Here is a 22,384-nt window from a genome sequence, read left to right on the forward strand (position 1 = left end):
TCTAGTCTGAAGTAAGCTAAAATATTTTTATTTTTTTAATTAATTGTATAAGATTTACTATATTCTACTTACTAGATTTTCTAGTCCAGAAGCAAGCTAAATATATAACTATGCCAATTTTGCTTTTATGCTGATAAAATTTGTTTTAATTTTTCTTTTATTTGTTTGTTAATTAGAAATGTAATTATGAATAATTATAATAAGAGGTAGTTAAGTTTCAAAGGCCGATGTAGAATATGAACCACACCTAATCGTCAAGTTTCTTTCTGCATTTCATTTGACATTTTTCAATTTCAGACTAACTCAATCGAGCAACGCGTTAAAGTTATTCAGGCCTATTATGAAAACGGGCGTTCAAATCCAAATGTATATCGCGCACTTCGTAAATTGTGCAAAAGTTTGAGCAAACCGGGTTCTGCAGAAAATATCGCTGCTGTTCGCGATAGTGTGGTTGAAGAGCCGTCCACCTCAAATCGTCGTCGTGCCCAACAATTGCACCTCTCACGCTCGTCTTTGAAGACTTGCAAGACTTGCATTTACTCGCTTACAAGGTGCAATTGACTCAAGAACTAAAGCCTCTTGACCATTTCAAGCGTCGTCAATGGTCAGAATCTTGGCAGGAAATGGCAACAGTGAATAACCAATTTTCGAAGAAAATCATCTTCAGTGATCAGGCACATTTTCACATCTGTGGATTCGTTAATAAGCAGAATTGCCGCATTTGAGCGAATGTTAATCCAAGAATGATTGCCGAAAAACCAATGCACCCACAAAGAGTGACTGTTTGGTACGGTTTATGAGCCGGCGGCATATTTTTTGCAAAATGAGGACGGTCAGGCAGTTACTGTGAATAGTGTTTCGCTATCGTGAGATGATAACGAACTTTTTATAGCCCGAATTGGAAGATATGGAAGTGGACTATATGTGGTTTTAACAGAACGGTGCCACTTGTCACACAGCTAACGAAACAATGGCTCTTTTGCGCGAAAAATTTGATGGCCGAATAATCTCACGTCGCAGCGATGTCAATTGGCCGCCAAGATCATGTGATTTGATACCGTTGGACTTCTTTCTTTGGAGTTATTTGAAAGGAAAGGTGTACGTCGATAAGCCAGCAACAATTCAAGAGCTAAAGGATGAGATAATTCGGCACATTAACGGCATAGAACCTCAATAATGCTTCAGCGTCAAAGAAAATTTGGACCATCGGATGGATGTGTGCCGCCGAGGCCGGGGCGGCCATTTGGCCTATATTTTACTTCACACGCAATTGAACCGTACCAATATTATCATAGTAAAGAGAAGTGGCAATAATTTCTTAAAAAAATTGTATTTTATTCAAAACCAACACCGGCCCTTGAAACTTAGCAACCCTTTACATTACGAAAGTTTAGCTAGGACTAGAACTATCGAACATTTTTTTTAAATAATTTGTGTATATGAAAAAGTACCTTTAAAAACTAGGGATAGATTTTCTAGCCTAGAAATATAAAGTAATAATTGGCGCGTTATGTTAGGTATGTGGACGAGCTTCTCCTCGTATTCAAAATCTTATTAGAAATATGTATTATATCAACAAATTCTGGGGTACTATTATATAGGACTATGAATAAGTTCGTGCGGTTTTTTTTCGAAATTTGAAACTTTATTGACGTAAAATGGTTACAAATTTAATATTCAAAATATTGTCCATCGCTTACTACTACTTTTTCCCATCTTTCTGGCAATTCACGGATTCCCTTTGTGAAAAATTCGGTCGGTTTTGCCGCAATCCACGAATCGATCCATTTTTTGACTTCATCGTAATTACGGAAGTGCTGGTCAGCCAGGCCATGTTGCATCGATCGGAAGAGATAGTAATCGGATGGCGCAAGGTCTGGACTATACGGCGGGTGGGGTAGGACATCCCATTTGAGCGTTTCTAAGTATGTTTTGACCACTTGTGCAACATGTGGCCGAGCATTGTCATGTTGCAAAATAACTTTGTCGTGTCTATCGGCGTATTGCGGCCGTTTTTCTCGCAGTGCTCGGCTCAAACGCATCAATTGTCGTCGGTAGACATCCCCCGTAATCGTTTCATTCGGTTTCAGTAGCTCATAATACACAACACCCAGCTGGTCCCACCAGATACACAGCATAACCTTCAGGCCATGAATATTCTGCGCCGACGTCGATGTTGAAGCATGGCCAGGGTATCCATACGTTGCCCGACGTTTTGGATTGTCGTAATGGACCCACTTTTCATCGCCAGTCACAATTCGATGCAAAAAACCCTTTCTTTTGTGCCGTTGAAGCAGTTGTTCGCATGCCATAAAACGGCGTTCAACGTCTCTTGGCTTCAATTCATACGGCACCCAATGGCCTACCTTTCGGATCATTCCCATGGCTTTTAAACGTTTGGAAATGGTTGATTGATCAACTCCCAAAGTTTTTGCAACCTCTTCTTGCGTTTGAGCCGGATCTTGATCGAGCAATTCCTCCAATTCGGTATCCATGAACTTTGGCGGCGCACCCTCGCGTTCTTCGTCTTCCAAGCCAAAATCACCACTTTTAAAGCGTGCAAACCACTTCTGTCACGTTCGCTCAGATAGAGCATGCTCACCATAAACTTCCACCAAGATACGATGACTTTCGGCTGCTTTTTTCTTCATATTAAAATAATGAAGAAGAATTCCCCGCAAAAACACATTATTTGGCACGAAATTCGACATTTTCAAGTGTGGTAAAAATATTGTTGTTTACGCTTCAAATAAAAAACTTATACTGACGTTTGTGCCTTACGACAGTAGCTCTCCAATGAATGTTTGGAAATGTGGATCGATGGAATAATAATCAAGTTACGCCATCTGTTGTAAAACCGCACGAACTTATTCATAGTCCATTATTTGTAAAAAATATTGTAAACTTTAAAAAATTTCCTAAAAAACGTTTTTTTTTATTTCGTATACATTTCCTATAAAGCATTTTTGTTTTTTAATTTCATATTTGGAAATTATTTTTAACCTTTTGTTTAGACTTACTAGTCCAAAAGTGAAATAAAGATATAATATTTTGTTAATTTTTCGAGGGTTAGATTTTCCGACCTAGGAATAAAAATAAATAATTGGCGCGTGCATTTATGTTATGTATTTGGCCGAGCTTCCCCTCCTATTTGTGGTGTGCGTCTAGAGGTTGTTCCTACAGTTTTAAACTGATTCCGAATAGCAAATGGTTTTTATGAGGAGATTTTTCATGGTAGAAATACACTCGGAGGCTTGCCATTGTCTGCCGAAGCGCAGGCGCCATCATAAAAAACTGTTTCTATCATTTTGGAACAAGCTCAATTAAATTTTGTTTAAATTATTTTGTTCTGTGGTTAATTTAAATTATTATTATCGGAATAAAAAAAATTCTACAATAGTAAAACTTATTTGCCGATTTTCTAGTATATGCTGAATCTTAAATTTTTTAAATGTATTTCCTAAAGGTTAATTTTATTTTATATTAAAAAAATTCTGGTGAAATGTATTTACAAACCCCTTTTTAAATAAAATTAAATGTATCTAAAAATATTCTTAAACAATTTTTTTTAAGTGTTCTAATTTAAACCTAAGCTAAATTAGAACTTTTCAAAACACTTTTTTTAGTTAAAAAACTATAGTCAAATAATTTTTGTTACAGCTGTTCAAGCAATTTTTTTTTAATGTTTCTTAAATTTTACTTAAAAAAGGTGTAGTCTAATGATTTCTTGTTAGATTATGTAATTTTATTTATTTATTGGAAATTTACTGAGGAATAATTATAATATACTGCGAAAGGCACCAGTAGCTAAGACTATCGGTCCAATCTAATTAAAAAGTGAGCTAATTTTAAATTAAAAATTATTTTTGTAAATCTCTTTTGTTTTAGCTAAAAATTTTTAAGCATAGCTTTTTTACTAAGAGTAAGCATCGGGTATTTTTTAAGAGCTTGAGAACTTAAAATGATAATAAAAAAAAAATAAATAATTGGCGCGTACACTTCTGTTAGGTGTTTGGCCGAGCTCCTCCTCCTATTTGTGGTGTGCGTCTTGATGTTGTTCCACAAAATGGAGGGACCTACAGTTTCAAGCCGACTCCGAACGGCAGATATTTTTATGAGGAGCTTTTTCATGGCAGAAATACACTCGGAGGTTTGCCATTGCCTGCCGAGGGGCGACCGCTATTAGAAAAATGTTTTTCTTTTTCTTTTAATTTTGCTTTCACCGAGATTCGAACCAACGACCTCTCTGTGAATTCCGAATGGTAACCACGCACCAACCCATTCGGCTACGGCGGCCGAACAAAACAGAAATATTGTAGGAAAGATTTTTCTATTACAATCTGGTAGATAATTTTATGATATTTATTTTTTTTGAATATGATATCAGTGGAAGTTTTCACTAGTTTTTCGAATAAATCTAGCCGTATGGCGTCAATGTTGGCTTGAATATTGTAATGAATCAATTGCTAAGCGCGTTGAATGGCAAGATGATGAAGAGCAAGATGACTCAATCATCTTGTTGGAAACAAATGTCGTCCATGTTTAGCTGATTAATTTGTGAAAACAAAAATTCTATCAGCAACGCTCGATAGTGCTCGCCATTTAGCGCAACAACAGCTCTTTCCTCATCCCGAAAGAAATAAAGACCGACAATGACGCCACTGTTCTATGAACTTCGGGAACAAATTAATTTTTTTTTTTTGTTTTCAAAGTAAATTTTCACAATTTGGTAGTGTTGTTCTGGCGTTAGGCGATTCGTGATGAAATTCGTGAACAGAAATGTTAACACAATTTGCTAATCAATAATTCAATTTTTTATCTTTTCTGGTAGGTATGTATGCAGAGTTATTATTTTTAAGCATTTCAAAATATGTGCTATCTAAAATTTCAAAATAAAAAAAGTGATAAGTTTTACATTTCAAGAAATCTCCTTTCCTTCAAATATTTACCATCAATCTATTACTTAGTACATTTTCTATACCGAATTAAACTCTTTCCACGAAAAAATGTCTAAAAAAGTTATTAATGATATTTGGGGTTAACTAAAAATGTTCTAGGCAAGAAATTTATATTTTTCATGTCTTGGCAGCCGGGTGTCCGTTACCTGAACAATACGGCTGTTTAACTGGCTACTACACTACAGAGCTATGAGCCAAAAATTGGGGCGGAGTGTTTTATGTCATTACAATATGAACGATAACATTTTTAATATCGAGAATATTTATGTCAAAATATAACAATTTTGAAATAAGCGGTCAGCACGCAGACGACATTCAGAGATCATCGAAAATACCTATAGTCCACTATGGGACGATAGTTTCAGTACGCAAAACAAAATGTCGATGCTGGGGGAATCTTTTGCAATTATGGGTATGACAAATTAATACCGAAAAAAATTTCTACAGGATTGGCAGCATCCTGAAAGACTCTCTAATTCTTATATTATGGTATGCGGAAGCTAAAATAATTCACTTTATTTAAAAAGTGTTTTTGAATTTACAAATGACTTTTAATAAAAAACTATTCCACTGCAATGGCATCATTTATTTTAGCAGAAACTAAACAGCGGTTGCACATGGCTTATATGCATATTTCATCGCGTGTTGTATTGGTAGACACTTTTTAAAAATACACTGTTTTATTATGATTGCATATTTCTAGGCGCATAATAGCATGCAAGCAAATTTTTGCAAAACACAAAATCCTTTTAATAAGCATTTCATAACTACCGGCTTTCCATTCACTTCACATCACTGCACTTCACTTCATTTTGTTTTGTTTTGTTATTACATCAAACCACTTCTTTAATACATATTTTTTTGCTATATCTTTGTTTGTGTGGTTAATTAGCAACAAGCACGCCACACGCATGCCACGCTTTCGCTCAACACTTTCCTCCTATGCGCTACGTGTAGGTATGTGGGTACATACACACATTCACACTTATGTAGCGAACTGCTCGGCACTTGCGCTTGGTTTGTTGCTCATACACCTGGTCGCACATATTTGCATGCCATTACTTGGCGTGTGTGCAAATATTTGCGCGCGGACAATGTATACAATTTGTATAACCACTACATGCATAATGCATGTACACACAAATTTACAAAATCCTGATCAGCAGTCCGCCGATCGCACGCAACATTTGCGAGCTGGTTTTGGAGGATTCAGACAGAGGATACAGCGAAATTTTCTACGACACCGATTTTTTATAATTTATTTATTTTCTCTGTTTTTGCTTTTTCAGCCCCGTTACTTGATTATTTTTCACTTTATTTTGATTATGTTGTTATTTATAGGGAACGCCGTCGTGTTTGCATTAATGCTTGAAATGCGATTACTTACGATTAACACTCACATTTACTTGTATATGTATGTGTATGCGTTGTGTAGTATGCATCGTTGGCTGTCGTCTACTGCTCCAGCTGCTGCTATGGCTGCGGTTAGTGGAAGCGAAGTGGCACCTTTGCCACTTGAATGCATAATTTAACATGCATTTTTCATTTCGTACATATGGCACCGCTTTTTATTTATTATTGTTCGCTGTTGTGTTGTACTTTGTTGTTGCTTTTTTTGTTTGCTTTTAATGCTTAATTAATTTTTAAGCAGAGTAGTGTATTATTTATAATTGCAAGTGGATTGAATTGCATTGGTAGTTTTTATAATTGCTGGTATTATTATTGCTAGCTTTACATGCATATGTTCACGTATTTTTACACATGTGTTAGTGTGTAGATGCACATGCTTTACGAGTGTTTGATGCCGCTTGCGCGAGCGATTACAGAAATATTTGACTTTTTTGACTCCTATGCAAGGCGTTCAGACCTTCGAGCAAGCGAGCAGGTGGCAGCCAATTTGTCTGCGCTTGTCGTTAATTTTCCAGCGCAATGATTTTTGAACTCATTTCGATTACTTACTTAATTGCACACGTTCGCGAGCTTTCATTTGCTTTTCTTGTGATTTATATTTACGATTTCTTTTCGCATTTATTCTACCTGCTCTGTTGCACTTTTACTTCAGAAGCCTAGAGCTTTGAGTTCATTACAACCGCACTACCTGCCGTATACTTAAACGACAAGGTTTATCAAACGTTTGCGCTTAAATGTTGCAGCGTGTAACTTTTCGCGTAAATTTAAAACTTTTTCCGGCATATTTTTTCAACTTTTCCGACTATTTTTTTGGTGTGTGCAGGGCTGAGTAGTCGTTCGAGTGGCCTATAGAAGTTCAATAGGCAACATTTATGGACGCATGTTTTTGTAGCTAATTATGCATGTGTGTTGGGTGAAGGAAGTCAATAAAAATCCACTTAAATACTCAAGCAATATGTGGATACCACAAATTCTTGGCAACAATAATAGGCTTAGTAGACACTTGCTTTCATCTTTCATTTCTTTTTTTTTTCTCTTATATTCAAGGTAATAATCATAATTATATATTCTGCATACACTTGTGTAGTGCTTTTCCAGCACTTCAACAGCATCTAAGTGCTTTCAAAGCCCACATCGCCAAACATATACTTTCTAAGAAACGCGCACATCACCACTCAAATACACCCACAACTGCTAATTCACCTTTGCCACTATATTTGTGCACATATTTGGCATAAGTATTGCACACGCATGTACGTACGTGTGCGTTGAAAAAAACAAATCTGTAACATAAGAGCCAATGAGTGGACCAATTTGAAGCGAAACTCGACACAACGAACGCAACACTTGACCGTTACATTAATTCGACGATAGTCTCCCGTTTAGCACATCTGAACCGGCTACAGCACCTAACACGACTGAGGTAAACGCACTTAATGAACATAACTTTTTAGAAAAAAGCACATGCACACACACACGCATACATATTCGAAATCACATTCATGGCTCACTTCAGCAAATGACAATTGCACTCGTCGTACTCAGCGCAATAGCCAAGCCGAAATGATGCGAACCTGCGAGCTAGGTGCAAAGGTACACTTTATTGAATCTTGCCAACTTAAATCTAGCTCTTACACCATTCGCTCGTGTGCCGAATGCGTTGCTCGCATGCGGTTCGTGCCGAACTCCACGGAGAGGATACAAACAAATAGCAAGGAAAGTAAAAATTAGCTCAAAAGCAAATAGCCGCAGAAAGCCGTCTAAATGGCAGGAAGGACTACGAATAGTGCAAAGCGCTGAAAGTCGGCGTTGAGCGTGCAGTTTACGAATGCACGAGGCAAATTAGTAAATGATGCTCTGAAGTGCAGGAATTTTTGCTGCGCTCATTCAGCACACCAATTCAGCGAGGTGATTTGGACAACCCTTAAAAGAGTGTCTAAGGTCTGATTGAAGAGTGAAAGAGTGTAGATACCGATTTCCACTCACACCTCAACAAAACAAACACTTTCACTTGCGTGTCCTATAGATAATTTACTCAAAACCTCAAATACTGCTCATAGTCCTTTTAACGCCATCTAGCGGCTTCAAACAATACGCTCGGAAATTGTATGGTTGGTTAATATGCACGTATATATTTGTAGTTACATTGTAACATGTTTACAAGCTCACCCTTAGAAGCGTGGTGCACCACCCTCAGTGTCGCCCTCTCTTTCTACCCCACTCGCACTCAACGTGAAAACCAGTATTTTCTGGCATGTAACTTCGCATTGTACGGCTTTTGTCGCTGTACGTTTCGTTGGCGCTGCTGTTATTATGAGTAAATAGCTTTGCTCTTTCGTGCGGAAGCGTCAGTGGTGAAAAGCTAGCAAAGGAGATGGAAATCGCATACCATTTCTGTCCAATTTTCGAAATCACATAAGTTTGGAATTTTTTTACAAAACCAAAACCATTAAAATCTTTTCTAAAGTCTTTAATGTTGAACTTTTGTAACTACTTATACATCACAAACTTGATATTCTGGCTGGAATTTTTATTTTCTTCCATTATTGAACAAAACGTATGAAAACATAGATCCCTAACTTCGAAAATAACATAAGTGTAAAACGAAATCTTTGCACAAGCCTAATCTATTTGCAGTATTTGTGGGTAGTTTTAAGTGTAGTCTTACTACTATAGACTCATCTCTAACTGCATTTATCTTAATTCACTTAATAGTGAATTTGATGTCATCATTCGAGCTGTTGGGCGAAAATATGATGCATACCTTGATTTTCCATTTTTTAAAGGCAATGAAAGCGAGTTTTAGTGTACACGAATGGACAAGTAACATAAAACTGTTTGGAATAAAATTTTAAGTAACCCAGCATACACTACACACATATCTTCAGATTATTATTTAACCCAACATTATTGCTACTCTCACCCAAATTTGGAAGAAATGTAGAATTGCATGCAACATCGAAAAGAAAGGAAGTAATTGAAGTTGAGCTAATGGAAGATAGGGTGTCTATAAAATTCTTTACTTAAAATTTTTTTTTTAAATTGTTTTGCATGTAAAGGGTGGTTAAGTTTCAAGGGCCGGTGTTTATTGTGAATAAAATACAATTTTTTAGGAAATTATTGTCATTTCTCTTTATTATGATAATATTGGTATGGCTCAGTTACGTATGGAAGAAAATATCGGCCAAATAGCCACCGCGGCCTCGGCGGCACACCTCCATCCGATGGTTCAAATTTTCGATGACGCTGAAGCATAATTGAGGTTATATGCCGTTAATGTGCCGAATTATATCATCCTTTAGCTTTTGATTTGTTGCTGGCTTATCGAAGTACTCCTTTTCTTTCAAATAACCCCAAAGAAAGAAGTCCAACGGTGTCGTTGGCGTGTAGGTGTGGTTCACATTCAACATCGGCCCTTGAAATTTAACCATCCTTTATAAAAAGAAAAAAAGGTGTGTGTAACGTAGTACACATAACAGAAGTGAAACTTTCAAGGTAGACAGAGAAAGAGGGAGAGACCCGAGAGAGAATAAGAGAATGCACAACATTTGAAGAAAAGAAAATTTTCAAAAAACGGAGAACGGTCGACCGGTGTAGGTAAACGCCGGACACAAACCGTGCCAACAACGCCCACTACTCCGAGCGTTTATCACCCGCGCCAAAAGGTAGGCACCAAAACAAAACGCCCAAAAAATTGGAACCAAAATACGCCCCAAAGAGTAGGCACCAAGGAAATATAGAGCCAAAAAGTAGGCACCAAAAATATATTTCCTACAAGTTTGCACCAACAAACCAGCGCCAAAAAGTAGGCAGTGTTATTTCTCACTAGAAATTAGCAACCACAAGGAAAAACTCAAGAAAAATAGCCTAAGGTGTATATAAGATGTATGTAAGGTATACTAGCTCTCTCTCTCCTTTTCCTCTACGTTATATCTTTTTTCTCTCTCGCGGAACGAAAATGCCCAAAACGTTGCACAGCCTTGAAATTTTACTCTCCATTCTCGTTTGTCCATCGACGCCTTACAGGTTTTACTTCAAAAATATAAAAAATAACTTAAAAATCTTCCAAAAAAACATAAAAAGTGTGAATCTCGCTGAACTTTATTATAAAATCAGTCATATTAGACGTAGTTTGTCTGCATTGTCAGCATTCGCAAAATAGGGATATCTGGCATTATTGCGATTGTTAGTCACTTAAACACCGGGAGTTCCATATTTAATATTTTTTTCAGTAGAACAGTGCAAGGAAATAACCAAACGTAAATTAAAAAGAAATTTCAGTCATTTTTTATTGAATAAAAGTCCAAATTATAAACTTGGGTAGACAGCGAGAACAAAGCGCAATTCAAGTCAAAAATTTAATTATTACACATCATGGAAACCGCAAAACTGTTCAGGAAATCGCAGAAATAGTGGATAGACCCCATCTGACTGTATACGACGTAATAAAAAGTTTGAAAGAAACAAAATCCGTGGAAAATAAGAGGAAATCGGCACAACCAAACCCGTTTTCGGATGCAGATGAACTGTGGATAGTGCAACGAATTAAGAAAAATCCAAATTTGAGCGCTCTTAAGTTCCCAACAGAAGTCGCCTAACATCTTAATATTAACTGCAACCCCGAAAGTTTACCTATAGTGTTGCGAAAGAATAATTATAATGGAAGAGTTGCACGAAAAACCTTTCATCAACGAGATTAACCGACATAAGAGAATAAAATTCGCAAAGCGTCAAGGGGATATAGATTTCGAGTTCTGGAAGCACGTTTTATTTGCAGATGAAAGCAAGATTAAGGTATTTAAGTCAGATGAACAATCATATATGTGGAGAAGGCCTAATGAAGAGCTGCTGAAAAAAATCTTACGTCCGATAGTTGGACATGGGGGTAGGTCGGTAATGGTAAGGGATTGTATGTCCACTGCTGGTACTAGAAATTTTTGCCTCATTAACGATATTATAGACCACCAACAATATCTAACAATTATGAAAGAAAATTTGGTCCAAAGTGCTGAAAAGATAAGAATTCTTGACGATTTCCAATACTATCAAGATAACGATCCCAAGCATAAGGCGCTCGATGTCCACCTATGGCTTCTGTACAAATGACCTAAAGTACTTGAAACACCTCCATAATCTCCAGACATCAATTGAACATCTGTGGGCTAATTTGGAAAACGAACTAAAAAATCTTGTTATTAGAAAAAAGAAAGGCCTAGAAGATGTTATAAAAAAAGATTAGGAGAAAATATATCTTTAAACATGCAAGAAGCTGGTCGAATCCATTCCAAGATGACTGAATGTTGTGAGAAAAAATAAAGCTTGTCGACTAAATATTAATTATATTGTTTTTTCTCAAATATTATTTGCCTAATTCTAAGCGGCCGCCATAGCCGAATGAGTTGGTGCGTGACTACCACTCAGAATTCGCAGAGAGAACGCAGGTTCGAATCTCGGTAAAACACCAAAATTAAGAAACAGCATTTTTCTAATAGCGGTCGCCCTTTGGCAATCAATGGCAAACCTCCGAGTGTATTTCTGCCATGAAAAAAACTCCTCATAAAAAATATCTGCCGTTCGGAGTCGGCTTGAAGCTGTAGGTCCCTCCATTTGTGGAACAACATCAAGACGCACGCCACAAATAGGAGGAAGAGCTCGGCCAAACACCCAAAAATTATTTAAGTGTCAATTATACGAGTATATATCCAATAAAAGTATAATGATGCCGTATGCGTTGAATTTGAGATATGTTATATACGGGTATTCACAAGTTTTTTTTTTATTTTCGACTCTGTTTTGTTGCAAAAATACATAGATTTCGAGTTTCTAATAGGACTATGAATAAGTTCGTTTTTTTTCGAAATTTGAAACTTTATTGACGTAAAATGGTTACAAATTTAATATTCAAAATATTGTCCATCGCTTACTACTACTTTTTCCCATCTTTCTGGCAATTCACGGATTCCCTTTGTGAAAAATTCGGTCGGTTTTGCCGCAATCCACGAATCGATCCATTTTTTGACTTCATCGTAATTACGGAAGTGCTGGTCAGCCAGGCCATGTTGCATCGATCGGAAGAGATAGTAACCGGATGGCGCAAGGTCTGGACTATACGGCGGGTGGGGTAGGACATCCCATTTGAGCGTTTCTAAGTATGTTTTGACCACTTGTGCAACATGTGGCCGAGCATTGTCATGTTGCAAAATAACTTTGTCGTGTCTATCGGCGTATTGCGGCCGTTTTTCTCGCAGTGCTCGGCTCAAACGCATCAATTGTCGTCGGTAGACATCCCCCGTAATCGTTTCATTCGGTTTCAGTAGCTCATAATACACAACACCCAGCTGGTCCCACCAGATACACAGCATAACCTTCAGGCCATGAATATTCTGCGCCGACGTCGATGTTGAAGCATGGCCAGGGTATCCATACGTTGCCCGACGTTTTGGATTGTCGTAATGGACCCACTTTTCATCGCCAGTCACAATTCGATGCAAAAAACCCTTTCTTTTGTGCCGTTGAAGCAGTTGTTCGCATGCCATAAAACGGCGTTCAACGTCTCTTGGCTTCAATTCATACGGCACCCAATGGCCTACCTTTCGGATCATTCCCATGGCTTTTAAACGTTTGGAAATGGTTGATTGATCAACTCCCAAAGTTTTTGCAACCTCTTCTTGCGTTTGAGCCGGATCTTGATCGAGCAATTCCTCCAATTCGGTATCCATGAACTTTGGCGGCGCACCCTCGCGTTCTTCGTCTTCCAAGCCAAAATCACCACTTTTAAAGCGTGCAAACCACTTCTGGCACGTTCGCTCAGATAGAGCATGCTCACCATAAACTTCCACCAAGATACGATGACTTTCGGCTGCTTTTTTCTTCATATTAAAATAATGAAGAAGAATTCCCCGCAAAAACACATTATTTGGCACGAAATTCGACATTTTCAAGTGTGGTAAAAATATTGTTGTTTACGCTTCAAATAAAAAACTTATACTGACGTTTGTGCCTTACGACAGTAGCTCTCCAATGAATGTTTGGAAATGTGGATCGATGGAATAATAATCAAGTTACGCCATCTGTTGTAAAACCGCACGAACTTATAAATAGACCTATTATTTTTTTTTCTTTTGACACTAAAAGTTATATAAAAATTAAATAATTAAAAGTGTATGGTAAACAGTAGATTGCTGTGTAACTACTATCAGAAAATTTTTCAAGCTCGACAACACGATTCTTTATTAACCCTGTTTTAAGCCCATTTTTCCCCCTTTGCTTTGGCTTTAAGGTTTTCCAAATTTTAGTAAACTAGGTAGCGCAAAATTAATCACCCAATTTTTTTTAATAACGTTTTGACTAAATAAAAACATTTGAGTGATAGCTGCAGCAGTTTCGTTCACAACTGTTAAATATGATTAAATTGTCTAATAGTGTGATTAATTTTGCGCCACCTAGTGTTATGTTTTTATGGTATCATAAAGGATTACGACGCAAGATATGAAACCTCTCACCTCTCGTAGTCAATATCCCCTTTTCGCCTTCAAGTGGTGATACTGTTAACCGAATGCGCAGATCGAGTAACCAGTTTCCCCGAAAACTGGAAACCTCGATGGCAGCACTAGGATCTAAAGAACGGTGGTGAGCCCCCCGAAAGGAACTGGTCATTAGGTTGACGCTCTAATTTCAGTTTAAAAAATAATTGTCATGAACCCTAAACAGCCTCGGATAGGAAACAACAATCAACGATATCGACCCTCGCAACGTTTAAAAGATCAATCAATGACAGAATACGGGCAGCCAACAAAGCATATAATGCTAATCTAAAATTGCTCAGATCTAAAATATTATCACGTGAGAAAAAATTAAGAATGTATAAAGCACTGAAAGCTAACGAGACAAAAGCAGCTAATGCGCTTTGAAAGAAGAGTGGTCCGAAAAATCTATGGTCCGCTTGGACTGGTAGATGGCACTTATCGCATTAGGCACAATGCCGAACTGGAAGGCATAGTTAAGAAAGAAACCATAATAAGATTTATTCAGTCTCAACGACTTAGATGGCTGGGGCATGTGGCTAGAATGCCACAATTGGAGAAAGAAAAAGGGGACGCTCGAAGAAAAGGTTGCTAGAAGATGTGGAAGCTGATCTTAGGAAAATGCGGGTGCAATGTTGGAAGGAAGTGGCTGTAAATCAAGATCGATAGCAAGAAGCTGTAAAGGAAGTAATGGTTCAGCAAGGACGCTAAGAGGAAGAAGTGTTAAGTTTACTCTAGAAGTGTCTTGGCAAGGCACCACGTCCATTTGTTTGGCTGTAATAAAAAGTTATATATAAAAAGTTTGATAAATGACGATATACACTTTGCACGAAATAATATTTTTTTAAATGAATTTCTAATTTAGCGATTGCCGAATACTTTTTCATTTACGGATTCATAATTTTTGTTAAAATTAATAAACAAATTTTATTTTTCGAAACATTTTGCTGAATTGTGAAAAAAAGTTAACAGTTCTTTTAAAAATAACTTTGCTCAACTATTTACAAAAAAGGTATTTTTTACCACGCCTTGTACGAAAATTTACATATGTATGTGTGACTACCGTTATCATACGGTTCATTAAAGAAAAACAAGAAGAAACCTGCGGGTGAGCCTGTAAACATGCGAAGTTGCTTTCAGGCAACGTTAGCGTCGAATGGGTTAAACTGTATGTATGTCATTAGAAAGAAAATTTAGCAAGAAGAAAATTTAAGTGGGGATTTTCGCTTAAAAGAGTTTTTTGGTCACTGCGGATTTAAGTGGCAATTTTAATCAACTTTTAATTAGACATAATTTTTAATCTTTTTAATCAGCCAGAACTTTGAATTCACTGTCTAAATAAAAAAATAATAAAAAGTAAAATCCAATCGCTTCTTATGAAAAATCATATGTACTTATTTTTTGTGTATATGAGTTTGCTAGCATCTCTTTGATTATCCATTTCTCGGCAACTCAGCAATTAGGCTAAGTGGTAGAAAAATATGTGCATGTACGCAATCCGTTGCTTATTAAGAAATAACTCGAAATTTCAAATTCGCTCTCCAACATGTGTACTTTCCCAGAAGGCATTTTAATTAAATTTACAATGGCAAATAATAAATCACAACCAAAATCACTTACCTCGAAGTGTCCGGTCAGTATGAGGCCTGCTTGTGCTAAATATAAAGTTGATGCAGAATCGAAGACCAACTCCTGTGGTTCTCGTACCACCGATGTTGTTTTATTCAATTCGCAATCGTAGTAGAAGAGCACCTTGTCGCCGAGTACCTGAAAAGAAAGTGTTGTCCACTCCTTACCCCTATATGGCAATTGGTAGCTGACTAATTTCCGGCTGATGGAGTTTTGATCCGATTGGGTGTAGAGCAGTGAAACATTCCAGACATTTTTAATCACTGGCGATAGATGTAAGCCCAATTGTACGACAGTGTCCAGAGGATTGACTACACTAAAGAGGTAGCCACCTTTGGGACTATTTGGAAGAAATTTGACAAGTATCGCAAATTCGTAGAGTTTTTCCGGCAGTAAGACTCGATATGATGATTTAACATCTGATGTGGAGAAAAATTTATACGAGGGAAAGCCATCATCGGCCTCCTCATATTCGATACCTTGCGATTGTACGCTGATCATGTCCGTCAGTGAGAACTCGCCGAAGGCATCTGCGGAGAGAGATGTGAGCAGTTACAAACAACAATAGTTACTGATTCATAAAAAGGATATTGTAGTAAAACATTTTAAAATTGTTAAAAAATAATCACTGTGTCAAAAAACTTCAAAAACATTCCACTTGAGGAAGGCAAAAAGTACAAAGTTAACATTTTATTGCAAACAAATTGAATGAAGTGCCTCGTACTATGTTGCAGTTACTAAAAAATTTGCCAGAATAAAACCTTTGCAAGTGTAACAAATTTGCGCAAAAAGTTAGCATTTTCATTGAACGAACAATCGATTGATCAATTTTGAAATAACAATTATTTGTACAGCATGTGTTTTAAGCCATTTATATTATTTTTTTATTTTTTATTAATTAAGTGCTTTTGTTGCTTCGTGCAAAATGTGCATTGATTGCAATATACTTTGTGCAAACAAAATGAAGCGCCTAAAATTATGCAGCACGTTATATTTGTGGCAATTATACCATTGTCGATTTCCACAGCGGTGGCGAACTATATTAGCCCATGAAAGAAATATGCGAAATTTTTAACTGATTTTGTACACATTTGAATCATTAAAAGTATTAAGTTGCGTGATTTTCTTGATAAATGATATGAAAAACAAGCAAAAAAAAAAACACAACAATATAAGTAATATTATAATTTTTCAGATGCGGGTCTTCAGAGAGTGTATCATTACAAATCCAAGTGTTATAAAAACTTTACAAGACTACTCTATGCTAAAACGACAAAATAGCTGAACTTTTTTGCGACAATAATACGACTCTAGGAATAATAAAACAAGACGAAATCTCCTACTTCTGTAGTTTCATACTGCTTTAGGGCTCTTGTGAATCGAATAACCAGTTGTCTCGTACATAAACGGATTCACTTGCCAGTACTTTCGTCTATTTCACCCAAACGTTCATAATCGACCAATTGTTTGCATTTGGATATCTAAATATATTCGGCTTTTCAATTAAGTATTTTACTTTGAATATTCTTTGTATTTTATTTTTATGGGCTCATTCTGAGCTATAATTTGCTTGATAAAAGCGGTTTTTTGAAATTGAAGAGTTGTATCTTCACAGTTATCTGTTGAAGAATATTATAAGCAACCGTTCTAAGTACATACGTTCTGGTGGCAGAATTTGGTTGTAAAATATGTCTCTTAACATGCCCCATCACATAAATTGGACGGACTTCAAGCCAAAAATGACCAACAAAGCAGTAAGCTAACATACCTGGTTAGTTGGCTCAGTCGAATTCCCTTTACGATTTGTAATATCTGCTTGATTTAAAAAGAAGTTTAACATCTTTCAATATTTGAATACTGAAGTTTCTTCGATTGCATGCTTAATTGGAGATGAAAAATGTATGAGTACTCGGCTATCAACATATTCGATTGGTCGATTAGTAGCAAGAGCTCTATAAACTCAATGTTGCTTTGCTTATGGAGTTTAATCTTTTGTACATTCGTATATTGATTTAATGTGTGATATGCTGATATTTAATAAGAATTAAAATTAAAAAAAATTCTTCAATGAACTCTAAACTTTCGATGTCGTAGTAAAAAATTGGGTAGTAGCAATATTTCAAAATTAACCCTTCCCTTCTAAGCCCACTTTGACATGTAAAAAATCTTTTTTTGATATTGGAGTGTCAGGTGAATTCGTCAATATCATGGTGAAAAGAACTTACAAATGGTGGCCAAGATCAGACCCACGACAGTCGATTCTACGTAACCGGAACGACCCGGATTTATATCCGGCTAAGGACTATCACTTAAGCAGCATTCGCCGTATATGTATGGGGAATGTTTATGCTGCTACAATAAGAACATCAGACCGTTAACCGGTTCTCAATGAATTTGAAAGAATCAGCTGATTGGCTAATGCCATCGGGGCCATGGCAGCGATTTGCTTGCAAAAAAAGTAAGATTGTGCTATGTCAAAAAAATAACACAGCGATTACTTCGTTGCCGTGCGTTACGTGCGAAATCAAAAATAATTCGACTTCCGAGTACCCGGTGACGTGATACCTAATTTTTGTTGGTTTGAAAGTCGAAAAGTTTGTTGAAAACTGTGTTGATACCATTTTTATTTGAAACCATTTTCCAATCACAATAAACTGAAATAAAATAATAATTTAACATAAAACACCAAAGTTATAGGAGAACAACGCAAAAACAGCGTTGACAAAAGTCAGCATACAGTGCAAAAATATCTTACTTTAGCGTAATTATTTACTAGTGTGAGATTTCCTTCATCATGCTTTTATTATTTATTTGGTACGTCGATAGCATCAATAACTTTTTGAAACCAGCTTAACATCTTTTTCTCAGCTCTGCAGACGTTACACTGTTCGAAGCTTTTATTATGCGCCCTTTGAGTAGAGCAGGACTAGAAGCCTGATTTTCTCTAATTTTGCATTCCAAAACTCTCCATAAATATTCATATTTTTAAATCTTGCGCTTTGGGGTGATGTGTTTAAGTGGCTTAGTGTACAAAGAAGATCCAGTCCTCAACAATGTGAACCGTGTGCTTTGGACTATTATCCGGTTGAAGGATCCAGGCTGCTCCAAACCGCAAATTATCCACCGAAGGTTTGAAAAGCAACAGCTCCCCAAACCAAGATGGTGCCGCGAGCATGGTTGATAGTTGATACTAATTTTTTCGGATTGAGTGCAGTATTTGTTTTCCTCCAAATGTTTGCCCATCCATCGATGCCAATTAAACTTTTTGCCAAAATTCCATCCCATTATCTTTATGTGCTTGCGAACTCCAAGCATAATTGGCAGTTTTTTGCAGAAATTATACTTTTTTTGCGTTTTTGATGTTTTTTGAGTTCTTTGAATTGCTTTCACATTTGCTTGCTACATTTTTGGCTAATTTCGAAGCAATAACTTTTGGATTTTGAACTCAAAACGTTTGTGTGAATCAAACGGATTTCTCGGCGAGATAGTTTTCTCGTTGGGATACTGCACGGCTTATCTTCGCTAATTGACCGACATCTTAAAACTGTTTTTGAAATATCACCATACGACATTTTTTCGTATGCTGTATAACCAAATTACAACTGATATTTCTTTTCGCGGTGCCATTTTTGATGCTTACGTGATCAAATCAATATTAGTAAAGCAGCAAACATAGTAAAAGGAAAGAAAAATAAAAACCTACGGAATTTACCTGATCACAACACGGCATGCCAGTGTACATTCTTGGAACTTTATTCGGTATGTAAACTTTTGACCACGCTGGTTTTGGCTTCTTGCCTCATACCTTTTTGATTCTATGTTAAACAATAGGTTTTTTCAGTTTATTGTGATAAGAAAGAGGTTTCAAATAAAACTGTATCAAAAAAGTGTTTAATAAACTCCTTGGACTTTCAAACCAACGAAAATACGAGTTTATGTAGACTTTTGACTGTATACAAAAATCGTGTATTGTGCACTTTGATGTGCTAGGAAAAATATAACAATTGTTGCGCAAAAAAAAGTAAAAAAAAGTGCTTTAAAACAAGTATAGTATAAATAAATAAAAATATTTACAATTATTTGTATGTATAAATTTTACAACGAAAATAATTATTTTAATTATTGTTTTAATAAATACTAGAAATAATTATAAATTTAAGTTCAAACTAAAAATCGTTGAATAATTGTCATTTCTGTACAAAAAAAACCAAATACCCTATAAGATAATAAATAATGACTATGAAAACAAAGTGTATCATAAAATGATATACAGTTAGTAACATAAATAAGTATACAGAAGCCTGATTTATGGAATTGTTGGACGCTAATGCTTTCCTTAATATGCAATCAAAATATTTTACACATGGTAATTGTATACTGGGATAAGCTTTCATATGCGCCTTAATTTAGCTGTAAATTTTAGGTACCGTTATCCACGCTTTGCTTTGTCTTTGATGCCAGCCAAATTAATGTCACAAAAGTAAGTATACAGCAAACGATTGTTCAGTTAGCATAACATTTATTTTTACGCATTGATTAAAAAAGTGAAAACTATTAAAAGGAAATAATTAAAGTGAGTATAAAAATGTATGGAGAAAAGTTAACGCGGAATTGGATCCAAGCAATATGACCGGCACTGTGAAGCATGTAGGGGCTCTGTGAGGGTTCAGGATGTATGGCTGCAAACAGGGTTGGAAACTTGGTATTTATCGAAAATATTATGGACCGATATGGGTATTTAAATATTTTGAAAAATAATTTAAAAGGTAGCACTACGAAATTAGGCCTTGGAGGAACGTTTATCTTCCAACAGGATAATGACCCGAAGCACACATCCAACATTGTACGAGAGTTTCTGTTATACAATGTGCGGAAACAGCTGAAAACACCGCCACAGTCCCCGGACAGCAACCCAATCGAACATTTATGGGAACATTTAAAGCGGCAAAAACGTAAACATCCGATTAGAAATAAGGAACTACTGAAAAACGTCCTTCAGGAGGAATGGAATAAAATACCACCAGCTGTAACTGAAAACTTGGTGAAATCAATGCCATCACGACTTAAAGCGATTGTAAAGTCTAATAGTTAAGCTACCAAATACTAGGATTTGATTTTAATTATGTTTTTGATTTCACAAATTAATAATATGATGAACTGTATACTTACTTTTGAGACATGCATTTTTATAAAGTTTAATATAAAAAGCTATAATTTTGTTCCTTTTTAAAATTTTGTCATTATTTGGATTAAATATGATTTTTGTATTTCATTCATGTAAATAAAACACAATTTTGTTATAACGTAGGTTGTTTGAAGGAATCGATGGGGGGAAAATTGAAAACGTGTCCGGTATATGCTTACTTCTGTTACTAACTGTATACCACATTCAATTTTTATTCTTAATTTTTTATTTTACCATGATTAGTATCCCACGTCATATTTAAAAAATGTCCAAAACCGTTCGCTCAACTTACCCTTAATAGATTGACCCTGCAGCCCATCAAAACATAAAACTGCCGGTAATAGTCCAACGCAAAGAAATATCACAAGAGAGGGTAACATTTTGCGTCCGCTACTGTTGCTCGCTTGCCGATAGTGTTCGTTACTGTTTTTATTGTTCTTGTAAATGTTGCAGCTGCAAAAAGGGTGAATTGAAAATAAAATTTTGTTATTGTCATAAATTGTACCAGCACAAAAATTTATATAAAAGTGGCAATAAAAAGGGCATTTCATACAACTACGCATACACATACATATGTATGTATGTGCGTTATTCATATTGCTTGCATGATATGTGTAAAAAAAGCCCTCTGTGGTAGCACTAAATCTTCCGCTTATACTTGCATATGAACATAGCTACATATAAAAAGCTCTCAAACATGCATGGATTGATTGCCACAAACGAAAATGCTGAAGAAAAAAATAAAATGCAAGCTTGTGTGTTGCATATATAACCCAGTAGAGAAGATATGAACGAAAGAAAGAGACTTCTGGTTCGGAAAAGCAACGAACCCAGGAGCTTCTGAGTGTAGGCACTACGTCTGTAAAAACTGTTGCTTATTATTATTCAGTTACTGAAGCCAAGTCACCATGGCGGTTACACGTGATAAGACTATAAAAGATTTGAGGTTATAGTTTTCTCTCGCGAAGGTGACACGAATTGGCCAACAAATTCACACAGCTTAACTCCACAAAGCTTATTCATGGGGTTTTTTAAGACACAATCGGCCGATGATCTAAACATCAACATAAGTCAGGACATTGCTTAGATACAACCGGATTTATGCAGCAGGTTAATTTAATCGTGAAGCCATGTTCTGGATAGTAGTAGGCTAAACTCTTACTACGGTTAAACTTCTATTCACATGCCCCATGTAACCCACTCACCTAACACTCCTCTCCCTCTGAGCCCAGGCTGTTGAAGCACCACGTTTTCTGGGCCTAGTTAGACGATGACGATCGGTGACTAGACCACACTGGCAGTGTTTAGTAAACTGCTAATACAACAAAAACAACAAGCGCCAAGCCACCACGGAGGATATATGTCATATTTTAAAAATTACATAAATATTACGTTTCAACATCGAACCATCCTAATTGGGAGCCCCATATACGAGGTATGTTCAAAAAATAGGATAGGTAGGTAGGTAAAGGGGTTGCCAATTGACACTATTGAGCTAGGGCTGCTGTAGGCCCATTGACATACCACCAGTGCTGTCCCCTCTCCTCACTCAACACTGTCCTCATTGAAGCAACCTGTGACTTTATATAACAATTCTTGTTAGTTTTAAATCTGCTACTTTCCGCCAAATTATTTCAACCACTTTTTCCTGTAATATTGAACCTTCTTCTATTCAGAGC

At 36.4% G+C, this 22,384-nt stretch overlaps 1 protein-coding gene across 1 annotated transcript in view; it reads right to left on the reverse strand.

Moving 5' to 3' along the window:
* Positions 1-15,355: 15,355 nt before the first annotated feature.
* The window catches only part of LOC128861819 (uncharacterized), a 186,819-nt gene continuing 179,790 nt past the window's right edge, over positions 15,356-22,384 (reverse strand). The window contains exons 4-5 of the mRNA XM_054100194.1: positions 20,998-21,158; positions 15,356-16,050 (exon numbers count right to left, since the gene is read on the reverse strand). Of these exons, the coding sequence (XP_053956169.1) occupies positions 15,356-16,050; positions 20,998-21,158 (856 nt within the window). The remainder of the gene's footprint in view (positions 16,051-20,997; positions 21,159-22,384) is intronic.

Source organism: Anastrepha ludens, chromosome 4 (assembly GCF_028408465.1).
Source record: "Anastrepha ludens isolate Willacy chromosome 4, idAnaLude1.1, whole genome shotgun sequence".
Taxonomy (NCBI): Eukaryota; Metazoa; Arthropoda; class Insecta; order Diptera; family Tephritidae; genus Anastrepha; species Anastrepha ludens.